Raw genomic sequence first — 27,369 nt, 5'->3', positions numbered from 1 at the left:
GGCGAGGATATTTAATTGTAAAGCCAAAATCTTTTTTTAAAGGCATTTTTTAGCTTGGGAAGGTTTAGCTTCCTAAAATTGAAGATCATGTTATTCTATGTGGTCTCATTAGGGAGAGTCTGGTGAGTGGATAATTATGGAGTATTCAGTGGCCCCTTCTCGCTCTGTCGCCCAGGCTGGAGTACAGTGGTGTGATCTCGGCTTACTGCAACCTCCACCTCCTGGGTTCAAGCGGTTCTCCTGCCTCAGCCTCCCGAGTAGCTAGGATTACAGGCACGCACCACCACACCCGGCTAATTTTTGTATTTTTAGTAGAGATGGGGTTTCACCATGTTGGTCAGGCTGGTCTTGAACTCCTGACCTAGTAATCCACCTGCCTTGGCCTCCCAAAGTGCTGGGATTACAGGTGTGAGCCACCGCGCCTGGCCAACTTTATTTCTTAAATACGCAAAGCTCTATGAAACCTGACATCATATACAACAAACCTTTTTTTTTTTTCTTTGAGACAGGGTCTCCCTGTTGCTCAGGCTGGAGTGTAGCAGCACCATCATGGCTCACTGCATCCTCAACTTCCCCAGGTTCAGGAGATCCTCCCATCTCAGCCTCCTGAGTAGCTGGGACTACAAGCATGTGCTACCACATCCGACTAATATTTGTATTTATTTTGTCATTTGAAAGACATTTTTTAATTTTTAATTTTTGTATTTTTTGTAGAGACAGGGTTTCACCATGTTGCCCAGGCTGGTCTCGAACTCTTGGGTTCAAGTGATCCACTCGCTTTGGCCTCCCAAAGTGCTGGTATTGCAGGCATGAGCCACTGCCCCCTGCCTGATGAGCCTTTTCTTAAGATGCATACCATTAGTAACAGCCATACCAAAAAACAAAAACAAAATTCAATGCATTTATTTAAGATTCATACTCTGCTATATCTAATAAGCTAAAGTATCATTTAAAAATCAAGAGTGCCTGAGAAGGCATTTAAGGACAGAACAGGGACAATCTTATGAGAGAAGAATGAATCAATGTATCTTAGTGCTTAGTTAATATTAAATCAGGCCAGGTGTGGTGGATCATGCCTGTAATCCTAGCACTTTGGCAGGCCAAGGCGAGTGGATCACTTGAACCTAAGAGTTTGAGACAAGCCTGGGCAACAAGGCGAAACCCCATCTGTATTAGTCTGTTCTCACGCTGCTAATAACGACATACCTGAGACTGGGTAATTTATAAAGGAAAGAGGTTTAATGGACTCACAGTTCCACATGGCTGGGGAGGCCTCACAATCATGGTGGAAGGCAAAGGAGAAGCAAAGGCACATCTTACATGGCAGCAGGGGTGTGTGTGCGGGAACTCCCCTTTCTAAAACCATGAGCTCTCATGAGACTTACTCACTATCACGAGAGCAGCACAGGAAAGACTCGCCCCCATGACTCAATTAACTGCTACCTGGTCCCTCCCATTTCACATGGGGATTATGGGAGCTACAATTCAATATGAGATTTGGGTGGGGACACAGCCAAACCATATTGTTCCAACCATGGCTCCTCCCATATCTCAGGTCCCCACATTTCAAAACCAATCATGCCTTCGCAACAGTCCCCCCAAAGTCTTAACTCATTTTAGCATTAACTCAAAAGTCCACAGTCCAAAGTCTCGTCTGAGACAACCCAACTTCCTTCCACCTATGAGCCTGTAAAATCAAAAGCAAGTTAGTTACTTCCTAGATACAACAGGGATACAGGCATTGGGTAAATACACCTGTTCCAAATGGGAGAAATCAGCCAAAACAAAGGGGCTACAGGCCCGATGCAAGTCCGAAATCCAATACTGCAGTCATCAAACCTTAAAGTTCCAAAATGATCTCCTTTGACTCTGTCTCACATCCATGGCACACTGATGCAAGAGGCAGGTTCCCATGGCCTTGGGCAGGTTCACCCCTGTGCCTTTGTAGGGTACAGCTCCCCTCCTTGCTGCTTTCATGGGCTGGCATTGAGTATCTGTGGCTTTTCCAGGTGCATGGTGCAAACTATTGGTGGATCTACCATTCTGGGGCCTGGAGCATTGTGGCCCTCTTCTCATAGCTCCACTAGACAGTGTCCCAAGTAGAGACTCTGTGGGGGCTTCAACCCCACATTTCCCTTCCACACTGCCCTAGCAGAGGTTCTCCATGAGGGCTCTGCCCCTGCAGCAAATTTCTGCCTGGACATCCAGGTGTTTTTATACATCCTCTGAAATCTAGGTGGAGGTTCCCAAATCTCAATACTTGACTTCTGTGTACCCACAGAACCAACACCACGTGGACGCCACCAAGGGTTGGGGTTTGCATTCTCTGAAACAACGGCCTGAGCTGTATGTTGGCCCCTTTAAGCTATGGCTGGAGCTGAAACAGCTGGGATGCAGGTCACCATGTTCAGAGGCTGCATAGAGCAGGGGGGGACCCAGGCCTGGCCCAGAAAACCATTTTTCTCTCCTAGGCCTCCAGGCCTGTGATGGGAGGGGCTGTCATGATGGTCTCTGACATGCCCTGGAGACATTTTCCCCATTGTTTTGGTGATTAGCATTTGACTCCCCATTATTTATGCAAATTTCTGCAGTGGGCTTGAATTTCTCCCCAGAAAATGGGTTTTTATTTTCTACTGCATTATCAGGCAGCAAATTTTCCAAACTTTTATGCACTGTCACTTCTTGAATGCTTTGCTGCTTAGGAATTTCTTCCACCACATACCCCAAATCATCTCTTTCAAGTTCAAAGTTCCACACATCTCTAGGGCAGGGGCAAAATGCCAAGTCTCTTTGCATAGCAACAGTGACCTTTACTCCAGTTCCCAACAAGTTCCTCATCTCCACCTGAGATCACTTCAGCCTGGATTTTATTGTCCATATCACTATCAGCATTTTGGTTAAAGCCATTCAAGTCTCTAGGAAGTTCCAAACTTTCCCACATGTTCCTGTCTTTATCTGAGCCCTCCAAACTGTTCCAACCTCTGCCTATTACCTAGTTCCAAAGTCCCTTCCACATTTTTGGGTATCTTTACAGCAGTGCCCCATGCTACTGGTACCAATTTACTATATTAGCCTGTTCTCATGCTGCTAGTAAAGACATACCTGAGACTGGGTAATTTATAATGGAAAGAGTTTAATGGACTCATAGTTCCACATGGCTGAGAAGGCCTCACAGTCATGGCGGAAGGCAAAGGAGAAGCAACAGCACATGTTACATGGTGGTGGGCAAGAGAGCATGTGCAGAGGAACTCCCCTTTATAAAACCATCAGCTCTCATGAGACTTATTCACTATTATGAGAACTACATGGGAAAGACCCACCCCCATGATTCAATTACCTGCCACCAGGTCCCTGCCACAACAGGTGGGGATTATGGGAGCTACAATTCAAGATGAGATTTGGGTGGGAACACAGCCAAACCATATCACCATCTTTACAAAAAAATACAAAAAAATTAGCCAGGTATGGTGGCATGTGCCTGTAGTCCCAGCTACTTAGGGGCTGAGGTGGTAGGATGGCTTGAGCCCAGGAGGCTGAGGTTACAGTGAGCCGTGTTCATGCTTCTGCACTCCAGCCTAGGTGACAAAGTGAGACGCTGTCTCAAAAAAAACAAGGATATTAAATCAGTAGGCAATAGGTTCTAGATTTACTGCCGGCAAAAATGAAGTAAAAAGGGTATTATCATGTGATATGTAATTTTTTGTTTTCTGACAAAAGAAAGCACACAAAATTCATCTGCAGAGACATATCTTTCTGGAACAAAATTTCCAAAAGTAAATTTTTGTGAGTCCTTGAAAATAAAACTTGGCAAGTTAGAAACATTATTTTCATGCTTGGCTTTTTACAGAAATATTGTTAAGTGGGAAGGGTTATAAAGGTGTATAGATATTCTCTTTCAAACAGATTTAAACAGGTGTGGATCTTATTCAATTCATCATCAGAAAATACACACCAGTATAAAGACTCATCACTTTATCAAAACTAAGACTGTGATTGGTTACTTACTTCCAAACTCCTTCTCCTACATCTGACCTTTTATTAATTTAATAAAAAATTATATTATCTTCACTTATCCCCTCTTAAAAATTATTGGCCTGTAAAGAGGACTTGATTAGGTTTAGAATTTAGCAAACGGGAATTTCTCATAATGAGTAGTGATAATTTATATAACTCTTTAAAATGGTTAAGTCTTAGCATCTACAGAATCACTTACCCTGGTCATTGTATCGAGACAGATCGGCCTGGCTGATGTAGAGGTCGTGATCAGTATCTAGTTCCCAGAATTTACAATAAATAACATAGAAATGTTCATAGGAGAAGTAATCTGTAATTTGGTTTATATCTTCCTCTTCTTCCAAAAGTGCTAGGGTCTGAAATTATATGAAAAGAAGAATTTAAACATTATGAAAAAGCAGCTTTGGCCACTGTGCAGAGTCTAGCGAATTTCTGTTTTAAACTGAATTTAAAATTTTTTTCTGGTACCAAATCAGAAACCCTTTAATAGGCAACCTCATCCTACCTTTAATCAACCAATCAATCTATAAGCATTTACTGAGCTCTGTAATATGCTCAGTGAAGGGTTGGATGCTGTGGAGGATGTAAAAGCAGGGGAAGGGAAGTACCATTACCTTGGGGACTATAGTTGGTCAGAGGTCAGAGACTGGCATGAAAAGAACAATTAGATCATAGTCTTAATTATTTGGCCAGAAACAAATACTGTTTTTAATTTTCAAAGTTATGTGAGCAATATTAAGAGGGGTAGGCATCAACATATAGGGTTTCATTTTGTAATTAAGTTTATATCACAAAGGTTACTCATATATACAGTAGTGATGATACATGGTGGCCTGGCATAGGCATGGCAGGTAGAGATGCAGGGCCCTGAGCTGGAAGTAAACCTGGGTCTTCCCTGACTCACTGTACTCCCCTACGGCAAAATCCAGAATCAGTGATACTGAACCCACAATTCTGTTGTCAGCCAAATTATTATATAAGTGGGCAGATAAATAAAGACATATTCAGAAGTGAAAGATTCAGAAAGAAAAATAAAAGCACAAAAGAATGTAAAAAATATAAAAAAATGAAATGGCAGAAATAAAATCAGATATATGAATAGTCACAATAAAGATAAGCGATACATCTCCCTATTAAAATATTTTTTTGATTGAGTATCAAAACCATGCCCCCAAAACAGATCTACCTATATGCATCTATAAGGGATACATCTAAAAAAAAATAAGGAAAGTTAAAAAAAAGATGGACAAACATACACAGTTAAATGTTAACCAAAATAAACAGGTATCAATATTAATATGGAATACAAGGTGAAAAACATAAGCGGGCTGGGTGTGGTTGCTCATGCCTGTAATCCCAGCACTTTGGGAGGCTGAGGCAGGTGGATCATGAGGTCAGGAGTTCAAGACCAGCCTGGCCAAGATGGTGAAACCCCGTCTCTACTATAAATACAAATATTAGCTGTGTGTGGTGGCAGGTGCCTGTAATCCCAGCTACTTGGGAGGCTGAGGCAGAGAACTGCTTGAAACCGGGAGGCAGAGGTTGCAGTGAGCCGAGATCACGCCACTGTGCTCCAACCTGGGCGACAGAGCAAAACTCCGTCTCAAAGAAAAAAAAAAAGAAAAAAGAAACACATGAGGGACAAAGAGGACTATTTCATAACACAAATGTTAGTATTCTGACAAAAAATTATTTTTTAAAATATAAACACTGGAAAACCAAAGTGCTCTGGCAAACTAACAACAACATAAATTATTATTAAGTTATGGTAAATCTGCTGGATAGAAAATTATGCAGCTAGTAAAAATTATAAAGTTTACACTGAAAACCATGATATGGTAAGTACAAAATATAGGATACAAGATTGTACCCACTAAGAACTACATAAAATCCTAAAAATGCATATATACATATGAATAAGACTAGATGAATACAGACAAAAATGATACTAGTTGTATAAGGGTGATAAAATATGGTTTTTCTTCTGTCTTCCAAACTTGCTCATAATATTTTGTTTTATAAAATGTCCTTTGATATGTAAGAAGCAGAACACTTTCAATAAAGCACATATTTAGAAGCAAAGCGCTATTATTTTTACCCACTGGATTGGCATAAAATGAAGACGACAGCAACTTTTGTTGGTGAGTATGTAACTGAAAGTAGTGCAGGCTTTTTGGAGGGTAACTTGGCAGAATCCACCAAATTAAAAATGCACATACTATTTGATCCAGGATTTTCCCTCCAGTGGTCTGTTCTACAGACATTCTTACTCATACCCCATACAAGGATGTTCACTGCATCACTGTAATAGAGGAAATCTGAAAACGATTTGGACATCAATAGAGGAATATGTAATTAATTACACTTTAGCCATGCAATTGATTATGCAGTAGTTGAAAGAATGAGATAGACTTATATGACTGGAAATGAAAAAAACCCTGAGACACTGTTAAGTGAAAAAACCAAGTTAAGAGAATAGTATGAACCCATATATTTTTTGAAAACCCTCAAAGTAGCAGCCATACAAAACAAAACTATATACTACATGTATATGTTTATAAGAGAATAAAACCACACATGATATGGGTCCCCCTCTGGGGAAAGTGGGTAAAAGGGTAGAGTGAAGAATAGTGACTTCTGTTTATTAGTCTAGATGTGCTCATATTATTTGAATGTTTTATGAGTATTGTTTAAGTACGAAGAGGAAGACTAAGGAAAGGGGCAGGGAAGAAAAGGGAGGAGAAAATAAATCATGCTCTAGGAAGCAGAACACTTGAGTTCTTTTTCCAGTTCAGCAACTTACTTTTGTGTGATCTTATACAAATCATTTAAGTATATTTGGGCCTCAAATTTTATCACTGGTAAAAAAAAAAATGGATTAATTTTAAAAGCCAAAAAAGAAAAAATATGGATTAGGCCAGGCATGGTGGCTCACACTTGTAATCCCAGGACTTTGGGAGGCTGAGGCAGGTGGATCATGAGGTCAGGAGTTGGAGACCAGCCTGGCCAACACAGTGAAATCCCATTTCTACTAAAAATACAAAAATGAGCTGGGCATGGTGGCACACGCCTATAGTTCCAGCTACTCAGGAGGCTAAGGCAGAAGAATCACTTGAATCCAGAAGGCAGACGTTGTGGAGAACCCAGATCGCACCACTGCACTCCAGCCTGGGCAACAGAGCAAAACTCTGTCTCAAAAAAAAAAAAAAAAAATTATGGATTATAAAAATGATTCAGAAACTACAACCTATAATGTGCTTCAGGAAAGTGGGGGATTATCATCATTACTCTTGAGGTACTATGGAATTACTGCCATTTTAACCCATCCCATATTACCTACTGAGAGCCCAGGCAGGCATCAGGTGTTCAATAAATATCAACACTGACTGTGATGATGACTGTTCATTTTAGAATAAAAAAAGTTTGTATATCCATCATGGACTGCTAATTTTGCCAAGTCTTCATTACTCTGTCTCAGATGAAGATAGGAAAAAATAAAGAGTAAATAAGGTTGTATTATTAGCCTAAATTCCATTTAGTATGATTCTTAAAAATAAAACATTTCATTTTCTTCCAAGTGTGAACAATTTCACTTTATGTTTACAGAAGCTTAAACAATCAGGCATGAAGATTACTTCGGTAAAAGGCTCCCACTAGTGGTCAATACTTTCTCTCTCATTTGGTAATATGAATAAAATAATTGAATGAAATGTATTCTTTCTTAAAAGGAATTTTTAGTACTTTTCTCTAGCAGGTGCTGGATACAGAGTCATTGCTGAAAGGATCAAGTTTAAAATCTTCCAAGACCATTCCCAACCTAGCCCCAGCCCACCCCTCCAGGCTTATCTATTGTGAAACCGCCTCTATAGGTTTTATCCATGTCTATGGAATGTATCAAGTCAGGTTTAGTGTCTGTACACTTCACTCTTTTGCTCCAGAGTGCATGCCTTCAGGCAGAGATCCCTTATTATTCTCTTCATTTTTACCCCCTCACCCAAAACATTCCAGCGTCCCACGACAGGTATTTGATAAATGCTTAATGACTGAAAGTAGTGACAGTGCTTTGAATAGAGTAAGCGCTCAAATATTTGTTAAATAAAGTAAGACAATTATCTAAATTGCTCATTACACATGAATTCTAATGAAAGGCATACTTGCAAAAAGTTGCTTTTTCTTATCTCTGTCGAAGTAATTTTTCCACTCCAAGATCTGTTGACTGTGTAGAATATTCTCTGAATAACCTGGTTCCAAAAGGAAAATAAAACCAAATAAAAACATTAAAGATCTCCACTACTTTCTCAAAGGCCATTTTATGAACATACTTGGGACCAATTTAACTTTCAGCTTTTTGATTATGTTAAGTGTAATTCCTAGTAAAAATGAGCACTGTATTTTTAAATCTACATCTATATATTTTAGATTTGCCTCTGTACTTCCAAGAAGAATAAAAAAACATTCTCTGCTCACAAGTCTTCACTTCCCAACTGACTTCACATCACTTCTTTTGTTTACCTCTAATTTATACAGTGATGCCTGATTCAAGTAATGCTTATGGGGCTCAATGTTTTGGGAAGGCGTATGAGGTGGGAAGTATCTGCTGGGTTGGCCTAATGATTGATTAACTGGTCAGAAGGATGGCTATCAAGGTGGTATGATTCAAGAGGGCCTTATTCTGGTTATTATAGCCTTATTCACTTGAGTCTTGAAGACTCTTGGTCTTCTAGACTCTATATCTGGGATAATTTGTATCCTAACTTTTATTTGGGCATGAACATCTTTGTTATTAGCTGGTGTTTTAATGGGTTTAGCAGAATTGCAACTGTGGAGAAAACCTTGGATAGAATGGGAGAAGAGGAGATAAGAAGCAAATGTGTCTAGATTGAGGATGTGTGTGCTGTGGTGTAGGAGAAGATCAGAGAAGGAAGATGGAAGCTGCAATCCTGGAGGTAGGTCACAGTGCATTCTTAACAATTTTACCTGCAGTCATTCCTACCCACTTCATTTCCCTTTCAATGATTATTTTTCTTCTCCCAAAGGAAGCAGTGGTAAAAAGAGCAATTTTAGCAGCTTTATTTTTTTGGGTGGGGGGGGGGGTGCATTCTGCTTTTATTTTGATAGTCTAATAATACAGAAATCCTGTATCTTTGGTGGTTTTATCATGGAAGAAATTAAATCTCTTTTTCAAGATATTTTGGTGCGACAAGAACAAATAAGGCAACGTATCTGGACATCTTTCTCAATAGTAGGCCTAATGAGGGACTAAACCACCTTTCCTTTCTGGATTCTTCAGCAGAGAGAGTGATTCTTCAACTGTTCTAAACAGGGAAAAACTAGCATCAGGATGAAGGTCTAGATTTCAGCTTTCCAGTGCTCACCACCCCACCCCTGCTATCAGTGCTAACCCCTCTGACCCTACAGAATTGAGCTCAAGTGCCACGCTCCATGGGAGGCCCCAGGACAGGGACTGACTAGAGCTCTGCCTTCTGTGCTCCCACTGCCACCTGAGCCTCCTTTAGCTGTCCCTGTGGTTACATTCCAAACACTGGTGCACCTGACCATCATCACCTCCAAACACTAAGAGACCAAGTCTTTCTTGACTTGTATTCCAGTAACTTATATGGTGCTTTTTTTTTTTTTTTTTTTTTTGAGACGGAGTCTCACCCTGTCGCCCAGGCTGGAGTGCAGTGGAACAATCTCGGCTCACTGCAAGCTCCACCTCCCGGGTTCACGCCATTCTCCTGCCTCAGCCTCCCAAGTAGCTGGGACTACAGGTGCCCGCCACCATGCCCGGCTAATTTTTTGCTTTTTAGTAGAGATGGGGTTTCACTGTGTTAGCCAGGATGGTCTCCATCTCCTGACCTTGTGATCCACCCGCCTCGGCCTCCCAAAGTGCTGGGATTACAGGCGTGAGCCACCGCGCCCAGCCACGGTGCTTTCTATATATCAGGTGGTCCATAACTGCTTGATAAAATAATGAGGTTTGAAAGTTACATAACAAAGATTTTTGTATTATCTTTGTGTTAGAGAAATACGGGTTGGCTTCATAACTATTTGAAGAACTCTACTCAGAGTTTTGCATAGCAGATGAATGTCAACCCAAGAAAGGTCTCTAATTAGTATTTCACATGTATCAGTATTTCTGTCTATTATTTATAGATAGAATCATATATAATGTGCAAAACCCACAAAACAGGTAAGTGTAACTATATTCAAAATGATTGTGAAAGATGCTACTAATGTAGTAATGTTTAATCTTGAGAAAAAATAAGACTAGAGTGTAGATGTGATCAAGATCTGAGTGGCTATTGGGCGGAAGAAGAAGCTGACTTGTTCTGTGTTGCACCAAAGGGAAGAATTACAACTGCTAGACAGAAATGCATTTATACTGAAATGCTTCAATATAAGGAAGACTTTCCTAATATTAGCCCTATAAAGCAATGGGTTTGTATGAAGTGGCTGGGTTTCTTTTCATCTTTTCACCACAAGTATTTAGGAAGAAGTTGACAGGATTCCTGAATTAGGTGGGAGCTGGGACTAGGCAGTGCCTAATTTCTCTACTGGCCCCAACCACTCAGACTCTGAGGTCACTGAGGACAGAGAACATGTCTTACTCAATATTGTATTCTTAGCACTAGCTTGGCGGAAGTTCATGTAAAAACGATGGAGGATTTTTAGCACAGAAAATTTATGTATGAAAATAAACATTAAGAATTTCATTTATCATAATTCCATGTCCCCTCTCTCAAGTTAAAGTCAATTTCAATATGTATTATTAAACCACATTTTTCTATTGAAGATTTTTGTCCTTATTTCTTGATTCTGAATGTAAATTTATCTTAAAGTATGAGTTTTCTATCTAAAATTTATATTTATATACTCAAATACTTTATATTATTTATGAAATTACTGTGTTAAAAATTATAAAACTTTATAATCTGTATCCATTCGTGCTTATTTTATTTTTCTCCTCTTCTTTTTGAATTTTTAAAATCTGCAAACAGTTTGACTGTTAGGCATTTCCTATTTTTAGCCTGTGCTAACCTACTTATCTAATACTATAAGACAATGTATTTGTATTCCATTTTTCCATAGCCTAAATCTCCTTATTCAGTGGCCACACTTCATCAGCACATTTGTTGGTTTCCACATCACTGATTCAGCACTTTAGATGGCTGAGGCAGGAGCACCATCTAGTGGTGAAGCATGTAGCTGCTAACTCTACACTAATTATTGTTTTTCTAACTGCTCTCTTCTAGGTAAATAAAATTCATCATCATTTAAAATATCAAATAAAATTTTATAATAAATCATAATTAGAATAACTATTTTCTGCTAGTGAAATAAATGAAATTTGACCATTTTTCACCAAGGGATCTTTAGTCAACTTGATATATAAGTTAAATTGTAAGTCAGTTTCCTTTCTTCTTGGTATCTATTGAATTAGAAATCTCTAATTCACAAGTATAGGTCACCAGGAATGGAAATGTTTGATGGCTCTGTCATATAGTTTTTGAAAAATGAATTAAATACAGATATAGAAGTTACAAATAATTTTTACTATGTATGTGTACAGAAGAACAAACTCCAATGCTGGAAGCCTGGCTCTCACTTGGCAGGAGTGGTGAACAGATTTCCAATTCACTCTTTGGTTAACATGGCTCTGAAAAGTATTTCCTTATGGTCTTCTGTAGAGTTAGGACTTTAAAAAATATATCTAACAAAAATGTTTTTTTTCTCTCTTAAGAGGAAAAGTTTTCAAGGGGGAAGAGTTGGTAAGCTCTTAGTGTGAGCAGTCTCCACTACAGCTTAGTGATCTTAGGAAAATCAGTACCTTGCCCTCCACAAGGAAAATCCTGGCATTTCAGCCTACAGTGGTGGATTCTGGCCAATCAAGATACTGAATATATCACTAAGACACACCATCAGAGCAAGCCACAGAAATATCTCTACTGCCAGCACCAGTGTCATAAAGAAGTATTTTAAATCTCATCGCTTATTTTAAAAACTCAAGTTAGCACTTCTTTCCTCAAAAGTTGGCATATGTTGGCTTGGATAAGCAAAACCTTTTATTCACCAGCAATTTTTGCACAGCATGCAAAACTGCACTCAAGGGCTATGATTTGCTGGTATTTCTAATCTTCATTTTCATTCAATATCAAAGGCTTATTTCTCAACTTCTAAATCTTTTTGGAAATAAGAATACAGACTGATTTAGGTTCAATCTCTTTTTTTGGGTAATGATGTCCTTCTTTGCTGTACACATAGCTGGTGGTCTGTCTTTCCAGTCTAAAAACAGCTGACAAAATAATTAACTAAACAAACAGCCTTTTCCTGTAACATAGATTTTCAATGATACATAGAAAATAAAAGTTTTCTAACTTTCCTTCATCATATATGTACCTCACATAAGCTAATACTTGAATCATACTCTATGTCAGTGGTTTCTTCCAAATGCAAACTGAAAGAACTGAGTAACACTAGCATGCAAACATATTAATTGTTCTTCTATACTGTATGCCACGAAGATTATATAACATTCAGTAGAGTCACATGGTAACTGATTTTGCTTTTTCTGAGATATCTGTCATTAATTCTGAGGCTGATCTTTATATGTTTCTTAGAAATAGTGCGATCTTAACTGTTTTTGCTGTGAGCAGCGTAGAGAATGATGTCTTTTTAATTTGGTCACTTTCATGTCTAACAACAAAATAAATTTCATACTAGAAGGCCTTATTTTACATTTGTTCTAGAAAAACTCACTGTACTCTGAAATAATGCAACAGTTTCAATGACTTCATGCCATTATTTGACCAAGTTTCATAACAGAAAAGGCACTGAGGAGAAGATAACCAGTCTAATACAATTCTATTTCCAGATAATCGTTTTTATACTTTTTATTTGCCCTTTTTGTGAGTTTATCACAATGGCGGTTATTCACTTATCTCAGTACATATTCACGTGAAATGTTTCCAATTAGGTCTTGCTTACTATTTATGTTATGGTGCTGTTTTGAGTTTCCATATTATCATCATTTTATCACAAGTATTTTATACTTAAATGGCTAGTTCTGAGTAATGGATTCACTTTTGTGCACTGGAGATAAAGCAGCACAATGTTAATAACAAAGTGAAATTTAACAAATGTAAAGTTACATACAAATGCCATGAAAATATTACAGCAGAGATAATTAACTGTACTCTATTAATTCGCCAGTGTAGTTCATTTTGTTCAACTATTATTAACATGACGCTATTTCTCAGAAAATGTGAATTATATGTGAACAAAATGGTTTCATGGCTTTTCACTCTAAAATCATAAAACTTCCTGGGGATGGCTGGGTGCGGTGGCTCATGCCTGTAATCCCAGCACTTTGGGAGGCCGTGGCAGGCGGATCACGAGGTCAGGAGATCGAGACCATCCTGGCTAACATGGTGAAACCCCGTCTCTACTAAAAATACAAAAAATTAGCCGGGCGTGGTGGTGGGCGCCTGTAGTCCCAGCTACTTGGGAGGCTGAGGCAGGAGAATGGCGTGAACCCGGGAGGCGGAGCTTGCAGTGAGCTGAGACCGTGACACTGCACTGCAGCCTGGGTGACAGAGTGAGACTCCGTCTCAAAAAAAACCCAAACAAACAAACAAAAACCAAAAAACTTCCTGGGGACTACTTGCTAGGTGACCAAATACCATCGAATGTCCAAGTACTTCAAAAAATATCAAACTATGTGTTCATTAAGATCATGAAAGAAAAAAAAGAAATATCAAATAGAACCGTAAAGAAAACTTATTTCCATTTTACTCTTTTGTTCTTTAATATCTCTAAGAATACATGCCAACAGTTTGGACTAGTTTAATTCCAACAGTTTGGACTAGTTTATTTCTAAGATCTTTTCTAACTCTTAAGAATCTAAATTATGCTGTTAATATGCCCTGAGTTCTCAGAATAGTCAATATTCAGAACCCAATAATTCTCTTTGGGACTGCAGCCAGAGCTAGCGTAGAATTCTTTTTTTTTGAGACAGATCCTTGCTCTGCCTCCCAGGCTGGAGTGCAAGGGCGAGAATCTCGGTTCACTGCAACCTCCACCTCCTGGGTTCAAGTGATTCCCGTGCCTCAGCCTCCTGAGTAGCTGAGACTACAGGTGCGCACCACCACACCTGGCTAATTTTTATATTTTTAGTAGAGACGGGATTTCACCATGTTGGCCAAGCTGGTCTTGAATGTCTCGCCTCAAGTAATCCGTCTGCCTCAGGCTCCCAAAGTGCTGGGATTACAGGTATGAGTCACTGTGCCTGGCCTAGAATTCTTAAACATGGATAATTTCATGTATTCATTCAGTACATATTGACTGTCTATTATACGCCAGGGAATATTCTAGGTACTGAGGACATAGACAAAGTTCCTGCTTGTATGGAGCTTATATTATAGAGACGGAGATGGACAAACAAACAATTAAATATCAGATGATAGGAGATGGACAAACAAAAAATTAAATATCAGATGATAGGAGCTAAGAAGAAAAATAAAGCAGGACAAAGGAATAGAGTGTAGGGGGAGGGGGCAGAGGAAGAAGGGTTACAAAAACAGAGAGTGATCAGGGAGGGCCTCACTAAATAAGGGAACCGAGCAGATATCTGGATGAAGTGAGGGAGTGACAATGTGGAAATCTGTAGGAAGAACATTCCAAGCAAAGGAAAGAGGAAGAACAAAGCATGTGAGGCAGAAGTGGGTTTGGTTTGCTCATGGTGGCTGAAGCAGAGTAAGCAAATGAGTGGGAGGTAGGAGATAAGATGAGAGAATAGGGGTTGCCAGGGTATGGGAGGATTATGGAGAATCTTGGCAAGGACTTGGCTTTTATTCTACGTGAGCTGGGAAACTACTGCAGGGTTTGAGCAGAGGAGTGACATGATCTGGCTGATTTTTTAAAAGGACAATTGTTTGCTCTGTGGAGGCTAGACTATGGGGCAATTAGGGTGGTAACAGGGAGACCAATTAAAAATAAACCAAGATTGAAATGAGGGCGACAGGCCAGGTTGATTGTGGTAGAGGTAATTTAGTAGAGTGTCACGGTTAACAGGAAAAAATAACTTCTGAGAGTGTCTTAGATAACAGTGACACCTTCTGGCTCAAATAAAATCTTACAAAGTTTTATACTGACATAAGAGAGCCAATGCAAAAGCACTGAATGAAAAATTAAGTTCCTACAGGAGAAAAAGAAAACAGTAGTATTTTGTAACTCGGCAGGACCTAACATATCTTTGGCTAACAAACTGTACCCTAAGTATAGAAGGGTGGTCCTCAGAGGAGACTGCCCTGTTTAGCTGAGGAATCTGAGCTACATGCCAGGGCCATCTCACTTGAGAACGTGTCTGGTAAATGGCCCTGGGGCTGGTCGGTGGAATGTCTCCAAAGATAATGTGGGAGCTAGAGCAGAGTGCATGAAATGGCTACTCCGTGCCCTGTGGACTGTGTGTGCTCACTTATAATTCCTGACCTAACTGGGACTGACCAAATGAGGCTGTGCCTGAGAAACAGGGAGTGCGAGCTCCTCACAAAATGAGATTGTGATCATGTTGTTTTAAATTCTTACATCGTTTTCTGATTACACACGAGCTATTTTCTCATTATCATGTCCAGTTCTAACTTTGAGGTACTAGAGACCAATCTTTTTTTCTGGGACAGGGACAGACTGTTGAAAATTCTTTTCAGTCTTATTTGGAAATGCTAAAGATCAACTGGATATCAATATTCATAACACAGAAAAAGATATGCCTCATAAGACCAGACAGAAGGAATATATTACTTTAATTTTGTAAGTATTGGGCACAAACAAGAAGGAAAATAGATAAAAATGAAGAAATTATGAATTCAATTTTATTTTAGCTTCCTTCCACTTGAAATAATCATTATAACCCATGTTACCTTTTGCATAGATACTTGAAATTCTGGATAGCAGATGGTAATAAAAAGGTGACTTATGGAGTTATATTAAGAAAAAAGATGACTCAGCCTACCGTGGTGATGTAGCGGGAGTGGAATTCTGGAGCATCTTTCAGGAACGTGAGACCAGGGTGGGTATCCACCACATCCTGAAAAAGATCAAAACCAAAACTCAATTAACAAACATACAAAAATTATGCCTATGGAAGTTTTTCCTTCCTGTATGTTGCCAGTTGAGCAAACTTGCTATTTTACAATAATGAATAATGCACTTAAAATTTAATTCTTCATTAAATTCGTTTCATTATAAGCATACTTATGTGTGCTTTTCCGTATACACAGTATACTTCAAAAAAAGTTGAAGTTTGATTTTAGCTACGTTAGGTAATTTGTGAATCAAATGTCTCCGAGGTATGTATTGTAATTCTAACACATCAACAGCACATCAAGGCAATTCATCCCACAGATTATTGTCGAGGTATTATGTAAAGTGTATTTACACAGAAAGGATGTCGTGGACAGTAGATGCAAGCCAATGAAAATGATCCTCTTTCATAATCTAAAAACACTGAAAATTCTTTTTGGAAAAAAAAAGCAGCCATGTAGTCAAGTGGTTTGAATCTTTGTTAAGCTGTGCAAGCCAGTTAATGCCCATCAGATTTTATCATAATTGTGTGGATAAATCATTTCTCACATTAGAATTTTATTTATTTTTAAATCTTTAATCTTGTTCTCATTGAAGACTATTGGAATATTAAAACCTGAAAATACTGTTTTTATTTTCTAATTAGATTTTTAAAGCATTCTGAATGAGCCCAGAGGATCTAATAGAGATAATCACAATATTAATTAACCAGAGGAAATAGCTATGCCATTACAGATATAGTCTATTAACTGGCTTGTCATCAACAGACAGACATCAAGTATATCTCTTCTGTTTCTTCAGAGCAGTTAGCTATAATACCAATACATAGTCTCAAACCAATGGACTTATTTCTTTAACTTTTTTTAGGCTTATTATTATACATAGTACATAATTTTTATTTTTTGAGACAGAGTCTCGCTCCGCCTCCCAGGCTGGAGTACAGTGCTACGATCTCAGCTTATGACAACCTCTGCCTCTCCAAGTTCAAGGGATTCTCATGCCTCAGCCTCTTGAGTAGCTGGGACTACAGGTATGTCGCACCACACCAGGTTAATTTCTGTATTTTTAGTAGAGACAAGGTTTCACCATGCTGGCCAGGCTGGTCTTGAACTACTGGTGTCAAGTGATCCACTCCCCTAGGCCTCCCAAAGTGCTGGGATTACAGGCATGAGCCACCATGCCTGGCTTTTTATTTGGAAATAATCTTATACTTACAAAAATTATTATAGAAAAACTTCCTATGCTCCTCTCCCAGCTTCCCTTAATGGTAACAAGTCACAAACAATAGTATAGTGATCAAAACCAGAAAATGAACATGGATAAGATATGAAACTACTCAAATCTCACTAGTTTTTCCACTAATGTCTTTTTCTGTTCCAGGATCTTACACTGCATTTAGGTTTTGTGTCTCACTGGTCTCTTCCAATCTGTGAAAGTTCGTTAGTCTTTCCTTATGATTTTGATGCTTTTAATGAGTTTTGGTCAGTTATTCTGTAGAATGTCTCTCCATTTGGTTTTGTTTGATGTCTGGTCATGACTAAGGTTACACATTTTTGGCAGGAGAACCACAGAAGTGATGAGTCCTTTTCAGTGCATCACTGGGCATACGTAATACAGAGGGTATGTGATGTTGGTATGTCTTCATTTGGTGATGTTAACTTTAATCACACTTAGTTCAAGTGGTGTCTGCTGCGTTCTCCACTGTAAAGTTGCTATTTTCTCTTAATAATAGATAAATATCATGGAGGCAGACGCTTTTGAGAGTGTCAACATCCTATTTCTCCTCAAAATTTCTCTCATTCATTTTAGCATCTATTGTTAGATTATGCCTGCAACATTTACACTGTAGTGTTTACTTAATAGTGATTTTGTTTCTATTCCGTCTACATTTCTTAACTGGAAATCTTCTATAAGGAAGAGCTGTCTCTTCTCTCCTATTTCTTTTTTTTATTTTTTTGAGACGGAGTCTTGCTCTGTCATCCAGGCTGGAGGGCAGCAGTGGTGCGATCTCAGCTCACTACAACCTCCACCTTCTGGGTTCATGCAATTCTCCTGCCTCAGCCTTCCGAGTAGCTGGGATTACAGGCGTGTGCCACCATGCCCGGCCTACTTTTTTTTTTTTTTTTAACAGCGCAGACTCATGGGTATTTATTTCATTCTATGGGTTATAATCCTATACTATCATCATTTTGTTGCTCAAATTGATCTAGCTTTGGCCATTAGGAGCTCCTTCAGGTTGGCTCCTGTGTTCTCTTTTTATTTTTATAAATGAGACAGGGTCTTACTCTGTCACCCAGACTGGAGTGTAGTGACTCCATCTTGGCTCACTGCAACCTCTACCTTCCAGGTTCAAGTGATCCTCCTTCCTCAGCCCCCTGAGTAGCTGGAACTACAGGTGTGTGCCACCATGCCATTTTTGTTTTTTAGTAGAGATGGGGTTTCACCATGTTGCCCAGGCTGGTCTCGAACTCCTGGGCTCAAGCGATCTGCCTGCCTTCGCCTCCCAAAATGTTGGGATCACAGGCATGAGCCTGGCCACCTGTGTTCTCTTGATATGCCCCTGTGTTTTTATGGGGACTTTCATATTTTCTGGCATAAGATGACCCATGTTTATCTTGTATTTTTCTTGCCCCAGCCCTGGTATACGAACCTTTTGTCTAAGAAGCCCTGGCTCCTTTCATTGGAAAATGGTATTTGAAACCAAATCTGGGTGTGAAAGGTGCCCATTACTACTAGAATAGTATTTCATTGTGTACATCACTACATTTTCTTTATGCCTTCATTCACTAATACTTAGGTTGATTCCACATATTGTTCAGCTTTGGTTAGTTTCCTCATCTATTTGCTGATCAGTACTCTGCTGAATACTCATGGAGGAACTTCTGAAGATCTCTAAGGATTGTTCTCCATGCAGTTCTCTCCTCTTTGGTACTCTGTCCAGAGAATTCTAGTCACCTTGGTTCTCTTAGACCCTTAGACTCTGTCTCCTAAACTCAAGGAGTCCACTTAACTCAGCCTGGGTTTCCCATTCTTGCACTATGACTAGAAAACTTTCTCAAGGTGGTACTCTCTCTCAATCCTAAGACTCACTTTGTTTCCATCTCTCAGGAAAGAATCACTCGTTTGTTGCCTGATGTGCACCATCTTGAAAACCCATTGTTTTATATTTCCTGTCTGTTACTTTCCCTTGTTGCAAGTGGGAAGGTAAATCCAGTCCCTGTTAGTCCTTCTTGGTCAGAAGTGCCAAATCTATTGATTTTTCTGTTAATTTTATTTCCTCCTACTTTAATATTTTATTTAGTTTTATTACTAATTTTTCTGAATTTTCAAACTTTACTGTCATCTGCAACAAGATACTTTTACTTCTTTAACGAATCTTATGCTTCTAATTGTTTTCTCTTATACAATTACTACAGTAAAATGCTGAATAGTAGTGGAGATAGTGGGCATCCTTGCCTTGTTCCTGATCTTTGTTGAAGAGCCTGTAGTGTTTTCCCATTAAATAAGATATTGGCTTTAACACTAAGGTATATGTATTTCATCATGTTAAGAAAGTATCTAAAATAGAGAAATTTTTTTTCCTTAGATATAACATACGACATTAATAAATAATATGGTTTGGATCTATTTCCCTGCCAAATCTTATGTTGAATTGTAATCCTCAGTGTTGCAAATGGGAGCCTGGTGGAAGGTGACTGGATCATAGGGTGGATTTCTCTTGAATGATCTAGCATTGTCCTCTTGGTGCGGTCCTCAAGATAGTGAGTTCTCGTGAGATCTGGTTGTTTAAAAGTGTGCAGCAACTCCCCCACACCTTGCTCCTGCTCTCGCCAAGTGAGATGCTGGCTTCCCCCTTGTCCTTCTGCCATGACTGAAAACTCCCTGAGGCTTCACCGTAGGCCGAGCAGATGCCAGCACCGTACTTCCTGTAAAGCCTGCAGAACTGTGAGCCACTTAAACCTCTTCTCTTTATAAATTACCTAGTATCTGTTATTTCTTTACAGCAATGCAAGAACAGCTTAACACAATAAATATCCTAATATTAAAACAATCTTGCCTTCCTGGAATAAATCCCACTTGGTCATGGTATATTGTTTGGTAATATTTTATTACCTTTTATCATTCATCTTGAAGCTATATTTGTTTGCAGTTTTATTCTCTGGATTGTCTTTTCCTGATTTAGGTATCAGTGTTATACTTGCTTCATAAAAGGAGTTTGAAATTTTCCTTCCTTTTCAATACTCTGAAATAATTTATGGAGCATTTGAACTACCTGGTTGTTGAAGGTTTGGTAGAATTCCTCTGTAAAACTACCTGGGCCTTGTGCTTTTTTGTGCAGTTTTGTAATAAATATCTGTATTTATTCTATAAAAGCTAGTCTGTTTACCTTTCTAAATCAAATGGAGTCAATTTGGGTCCTATGTATTTTCCTAGGAAACTGTCCATTTCATCTAGGTTTTCAAATTTATTTTCCTAGATGTCTGCAAAGTAGCCTTTTCTGATTTTAAAAGGTTCTTCTGGCTGGGTGCAGTGATTCAACTGCAATTCCAGCACTTACAAGGCCAAGGCGGGAGGGTCACTTGAGACCAGGAGTTCAAGACCAGCCTGGGCAACATAGCAAGACCTTGTCTCTATAAAAAATGTAAAAATTAGCTGGGTGTGGTGGTGCACATCTGTTGTCCCAACTACTTGGGAGGCTAAGGTGGGAGAATTGCTTGAGCCCACATAGTTGAGGCTGCACTGAGCTATGATGGTGCCACTGCATTCCAGCTGGGCAACAGAGTGAGATCCTCCTTGTTATTTCTTATTTTGCATATTAGTGTATTCTCCTTTTTTTCTTAATCAAATTAGTCAGTTGTTGGTTTTTGTTAATATTTTCCCATAACCAAAATTTCAATTTATTAAAAGTGCTATTGGTTTTTTATTCTCTGCCTTCTTAATTTCTGATCACTACTGGGACTAGGTGAGGGGTACATAAGGCTTTGCTATACCAGTATGTATGCATTTCAAAATTCTCCATAATAAAAACTTAAAAAATTTATATATACACACACAGTATAAAAGCAAAAGCATATACAAGCATTTATATAAATAAACGTTCTACTAACCTACCCCACCCTTCCATCTTTAGCCCCACTTCTTTCCAATCATTTACACTTTTAGGTCTTTTGCTGGTTATCTCTATAACTAAACATATATTTAATAAAAATGTAATTAAAAACTACATTATAATTATTACTTTATCAACTTTAGAAAATATTGATTCTTTGCTAGGAAACGTGGATTTAGCTCATTTATACTGTCCTACTTTACTCCCCTATCCCAATATTTGAGGTTATGATGTTCAGTTCTTTGGTTGATTATCTTTGTAAGCTGCAAAACTTGTATTTATCCATCTAATTTTCATTCATCATAGTTCCTTACTTTCCTTTTACATAGGATAATATCAACCCATCCTTATTCTCTCTTCTTCTCCCTTTTACCTTCACATTTTATTGGCAATATTTTGACTTTTACGTTGCGCAGGTTTTTTTCATACTGTTCTACAACCACAATAAAATTTTCTATAGATTATCCACACAGTGATTTTAGATGCTATAAACTAAAATGTTTTTGTGATATTTTGATTATATAAATATGGTTGAATGTCAGGTCAGGCAATCTATGAGGAACATATTTCATTATGTGTAGGTCCAGCATCAGGGTCTTGGAATGTTCAAAGGAGATTGTTTCTGACATTGAGGTTAAACTGTCTTTTCTAACTGCATCAGCTGTTCATAATCATACCATATTTTATTCTGCTTCTTGTTTAGATCGTGGCTGTCTTATATAGTTTTTTCATTATTCCTGGCATTTCTAATTGTTTTTAACTTACTTTTTTTCATGAAATTAGAAATCATTTTTATTTACACAAAAATTATGGAAACAATTTTCATTAGGTGTGACAAGTTTCCTTAAGCTGGAAAGCTGAACACAACCATTTCCTGACATATCCACAAGAAGAGAAACAGCCTGAAACACATTTGAAAAACACATTAGTATAGAACCCATGCACCCCTCCAGAGTCTTTTTTTTTTTTATACTTTAAGTTTTAGGGTACATGTGTGCAACGTGCAGGTTAGTTACATATGTATACATGTGCCATGTTGGTGTGCTGCACCCAGTAACTCGTCATTTAGCATTAGGTATATCTCCTAATGCTACCCCTCCCCCCTCCCCCCACCCCACAACAGTCCCCAGAGTGTGATGTTCCCCTTCCTGTGTCCACGTGTTCTCATTGTTCAATTCCCACCTATGAGTGAGAACATGCGGTGTTTGGTTTTTTGTCCTTGCGATAGTTTGCTCAGAATGACGGTTTCCAGCTTCATCCATGTCCCTACAAAGGACATGAACTCATCATTTTTTATGGCTGCATAGTATTCCATGGTGTATATGTGCCACATTTTCTTAATCCAGTCTATCACTGTTGGACATTTGGGTTGGTTCCAAGTCTTTGCTATTGTGAATAGTGCCGCAATAAACATACATGTGCATGTGTCTTTATAGCAGCATGATTTATAATCCTTTAGGTATATACCCAGTAATGGGATGGCTGGGTCAAATGTTATTTCTAGTTCTAGATCCCTGAGGAATTGCCACGCTGACTTCCACAATGGTTGAACTAGTTTACAGTCCCACCAACAGTGTAAAAGTGTTCCTATTTCTCCACATCCTCTCCAGCACCTGTTGTTTCCTGACTTTTTAATGATTGCCATTCTAACTGGTGTGAGATGGTAACTCATTGTGGTTTTGATTTGCATTTCTGTGATGGCCAGTGATGATGAGCATTTTTTCATGTGTCTTTTGGCTGCATAAATGTCTTCTTTCGAGAAGTGTCTGTTCATATCCTTCATCCACTTTTTGATGGGGTTGTTTTTTTCTTGTAAATTTGTTGGAGTTCATTGTAGATTCTGGATATTAGCCCTTTGTCAGATGAGTAGGTTGCAAAAATTTTCTCCCATTCTATAGGCTGCCTGTTCACTCTGATGGTAGTTTCTTTTGCTGTGCAGAAGCTCTTTACTTTAATAAGATCCCATTTGTCAATTTTGGCTTTCGTTGCCATTACTTTTGGTGTTTTAATCATGAAGTCCTTGCCCATGCCTATGTCCTGAATGGTATTGCCTAGGTTTTCTTCTAAGGTTTTTATGGTTTTAGGTCTAACATTTAAGTCTTTAATCCATCTTGAATTGATTTTTGTATAAGGTGTAAGGAAGGGATCCAGTTTCAGCTTTCTACATATGGCTAGCCAGTTTTCCCAGCACCATTTATTAAATAGGGAATCCTTTCCCCATTTCTTGTTTTTGTCAAGTTTGTCAAAGATCAGATGGTTGTAGATATGCGGCATTATTTCTGAGGGCTCTGTTCTGTTCCATTGGTCTATATCTCTGTTTTGGTACCAGTACCATGCTGTTTTGGTTATTGTAGCCTTGTAGTATAGTTTGAAGTCAGGTAGCATGATGCCTCCAGCTTTGTTCTTTTAGCTTAGGATTGACTTGGCAATGCTAGCTCTTTTTTGGTTCCATACGAACTTTAAAGTAGTTGTTTCCAGTTCTGTGAAGAAAGTCATTGGCAGCTTGATGGGGATGTCATTGAATCTATAAATTACCATGGGCAGTATGGCCATTTTCATGATATTGATTCTTCCTACCCATGAGCATGGAATGTTCTTCCATTTGTTTAACTTATTGACACAGGCTTCATCATAGCCTTGTTTCCTTATTCTTTTTTTTTGAGATGGAGTCTCACTCTGTCACCCAGGCTGGAGTGCAGTGGCATGATCTTGGCTCACTGCAAGCTCCGCCTCCCAGGTTCATGCCATTCTGCTGCCCTAGCCTCCTGAGCAGCTGGGACTATAGGCGCCCACCACCACGCCTGGCTAATTATTTGTATTTTTAGTGGAGACGGGGTTTCACCGTGTTAGCCAGGGTGGTCTCAATCTCCTCATGATCTGCACACCTTGGCCTCCCAAAGTGCTAGGATTACAGGTGTGAGCCACTGTGCCCAGCCCCCTTATTCTCAAATGTAACTGTATTGCATGGAGTTGCTCCTTGCCTCCCTCTCCCCCATCATGGAGAAGACCTGCTTGGAGGAATTTTACCACCTTCTCTCTTCTGAACTGGCTGCTCTTCAGTTATCCTGATGCTGCCCTTCATTACTTCTCTGGATTGAATCCACTGTGTCTTAGATCTCATGCATTCCTCTTTCTTGGTTTACTTACTTTGCTGCAGTATATATGCAAGTAACTGTTTAAGAAGCAAAGAGGTAACTTATAAAGGAGATAAACTTTCTGAGTCCATGAATGTCCAGGAATCAGGTTTATGTGAACCTCATTCCTAATTAGTAGGTTAGCAAGATACAGAAATCTAAGTTCAAATCCATTTCCTGAGGGATGCCAATGAGAATCTAATACCATCCTAGTCTCTTTATCTACATTTTTCTAAAACTTCAAGGACATGTTTATGCATGTGTCTTAAAGAAATTCATAATTGTCAGCACTCAGTTGTTTTTTTTTTTTTTTGAGATGGGAGTCTTGCTCTGTCGCCCAGGCTGGAGTGCAGTGGCGCGATCTCGGCTCACTGCAAGCTCCACCTCCCAGGTCCCGGGTTCATGCCATTCTCCTGCCTCAGCCTCCCGAGTAGCTGGGACTATAGGCACCCACCACCACGCCTGGCAATGTTTTTGTATTTTTAGTAGAGACAGGGTTTCACTGTGTTAGCCAGGATGGTCTCGATCTCCTGACCTCGTGAGCCACCTGCCTCAGCCTCCCAAAGCACTGGGATTACAGGCGTGAGCCACTGTGCCTGGCCTCGCTTGTTTTTTGAGAAAGTCTTGCTCTGTCACCCAGGGTGGAGTGCACTGGCGCAATCTCAGCTCACAGCAACCTCTGCCTCCCAAGTTCAAGCAATTCTTCTGCCTCAGCCTCCCGATTAGCTGGGACTGTAGGTACGTGCCACCACGCCCGGCTAATTTTTGTACTGTTAGTAGAGATGCGGTTTCACCATGTTGGCCAGGCTGGTCTCAAACTCCTGACCTCAAGTGATCCGCCCACCTTGGCTTCCCAAAGTGTTGGGATTACAGGCATGAGCCACTGTGCCTGGCCTCAGTGGCTCCTTTTAACCAAAGACATATATTTTAGCTCTGCAAAATGATTCTGTATTATTTTATTTGATGATTTTTTTCTCTCCACTTTTCCCCTTCTTTCTTCCCCAGTCTCCAATTAGTTAGATATTAAAATTCCTGAAGTGGTCCTCTATATGCCTTTTCTTTTTCTCTCTCTCTTTCTCTCTGAAAGATATCCTCAACTTTAGTTTCCAGGTCTTATGCTGAGCTTTTGGTACCTACATTTTAAAATTCTAACAGCTTTTCCTTGTATCAGCATTCAGTTTTCATACAGTTTATTCTTGTTTTTTTAATTCTTTTTTACATTTATTTAAATTGGCAAATAAAATTGTACATATTTATCATGTACAGTGTGTTGTTTCAAAATATGTATTTATTGTGGAATGGCTAAATTGAGTTATTAACATATGTATTACCTCATTATTTTGTAGTGAAAACACAAAATCTACTGTCTTAGCAATTTTCAAGAATAGGATACATTGTTATTAACAGTAGTAACCATCTTGTATAATAGATCTCTTGAAATTATTCCTATTTAGCTGAAATTTTGTATCCTTTGATTGACATCCTCCCAGCTTTGGTTATTAGTCCAGTCTCACATTGCTCTAAAGAACTACCTGAGACTGGGTAATATATGAAGAAAACAGGTTTGATTGACCCACAGTTCTGCAGACTGTACAGGAGGCATAACTGGGGAGCCCTCAGGAAACTTACAATCATGGCGAAAGGCGAAGGGGAAGCAAGCGCATCTTTACATAGTGAGCAGGGGAGAGACAGAGAACAAGGGGGAGGTGCTACACACTTTCAAACAATCAGATCTCATGAGAACTGTATGAGACAGCACTAGGAGGATGGTGCTAAACCATTAGAAACCACCCCCGTAATCCAATCACCTCCCACCAGGCCCCACCTTCAACACTGGGAATTACAATTCAACATGAGATTTGGGTGGGGACACAGAGCTAAACCATATTATTTGGTAATTACCATTCTATTCTTTACTTCTATGAGTTTACCATTTTTAGATTTACATATAAGTGAGATCACGTAGTATTTGTCTTTCTGTGCCTGGCTTCCTTCACTTAACATAATGTCATCCAAATTCATCCATGTTGCTGCAAATAACAGTTTCCTTCTTTGTTTAAAGCTGACTGGTATTTCATTGTGTATATATACCATATTATCTTTTTAAGTTTTAAGTTCGGGTGCTCATGTGCTGACTTGTTACATAGGTAAACTTGTGTCAAGAGGGTTTGGTTGTACAGATTATTTCATCACCCAGGTATTAGGCCCATTAACTATTAGTTATTTTTCCTGATCCTCTCCTTCCTCCTACCCCCTCCAACCTTCAACAGGACCCAGTGTTGTTTCCCTCTATGTGTCCATGTGTTCTCATCATTTAGCTCCCACTTATAAGTGAGAACATGTGGTATTTGGTTTTCTGTTTTTGTGTTAGGTTTGCTAAGGGTAACAGCCTCCAGCTCCATCCATGTACCTGCAAAGGCATGATCTCTTTCTTTTTTATGGCTGCATAGTATTCCATAGGGTATATATATCACATTTTCTTTATCTGGTCTATCATTGATGGGCATTTAGGTTGATTCCACCATGTCTTTGCTATTGTGAACGGTGCTGCAATGAATGCACATGGCACGTCTCTTCATAAGAGAATGATTTATATTCCTTTGTATACATACCCAGTAATGGGACTGCTGGGTCAGATGGTATTTCTATCTTTAGGTCTTTGAGGAATTGCCACACTGTCTTCCATAATGATTGAACTAATTTACACTCCCACCAACAATGTATAAGCATTCCCTTTTGTTCACAACCTTGCCGGTATCTGTTATCTTTTGACTTTTTACCAACAGACATTCTGACTGGTGTGAGATGGTATCTCCTTGTGATTTTGACTTGCATTTCTCTAATCATCAGTGATGTTGAGTTTTTTTTTCATATGATCGTTGGCCACATGCATGTCTTCTTTTGAAAAATATTTGTTCATGTATTTTGCTCACTTTTTTATGGTTTTTTTTTCTTGTAAATGTATTTAAGTTCCTTATAGATGCTGGATATTAGACCTTTGTTGGATGCATAGTTTGTAAAAATTTTCTC

General features: G+C 39.0%; 1 protein-coding gene across 7 annotated transcripts in view; it reads right to left on the bottom strand.

Moving 5' to 3' along the window:
• The window catches only part of PPP2R3A (protein phosphatase 2 regulatory subunit B''alpha), a 206,535-nt gene that overhangs the window by 85,757 nt on the left and 93,409 nt on the right, over window positions 1-27,369 (bottom strand). For all 7 annotated transcript variants that reach the window (XM_004037696.5, XM_055382948.2, XM_063704230.1 and 4 more), the window contains 3 exons: window positions 16,025-16,099; window positions 8,169-8,255; window positions 4,214-4,370 (listed from right to left, as the gene is read on the bottom strand). In XM_004037696.5, coding sequence (XP_004037744.2) covers window positions 4,214-4,370; window positions 8,169-8,255; window positions 16,025-16,099 — 319 coding nt within the window. The remainder of the gene's footprint in view (window positions 1-4,213; window positions 4,371-8,168; window positions 8,256-16,024; window positions 16,100-27,369) is intronic.

This window comes from Gorilla gorilla, chromosome 2 (assembly GCF_029281585.2).
Source record: "Gorilla gorilla gorilla isolate KB3781 chromosome 2, NHGRI_mGorGor1-v2.1_pri, whole genome shotgun sequence".
Taxonomy (NCBI): domain Eukaryota; kingdom Metazoa; phylum Chordata; class Mammalia; order Primates; family Hominidae; genus Gorilla; species Gorilla gorilla.
The sequence above is the reverse complement of the archived record's forward strand: the minus strand, read 5'-3'. Positions and strand labels throughout refer to the sequence as shown.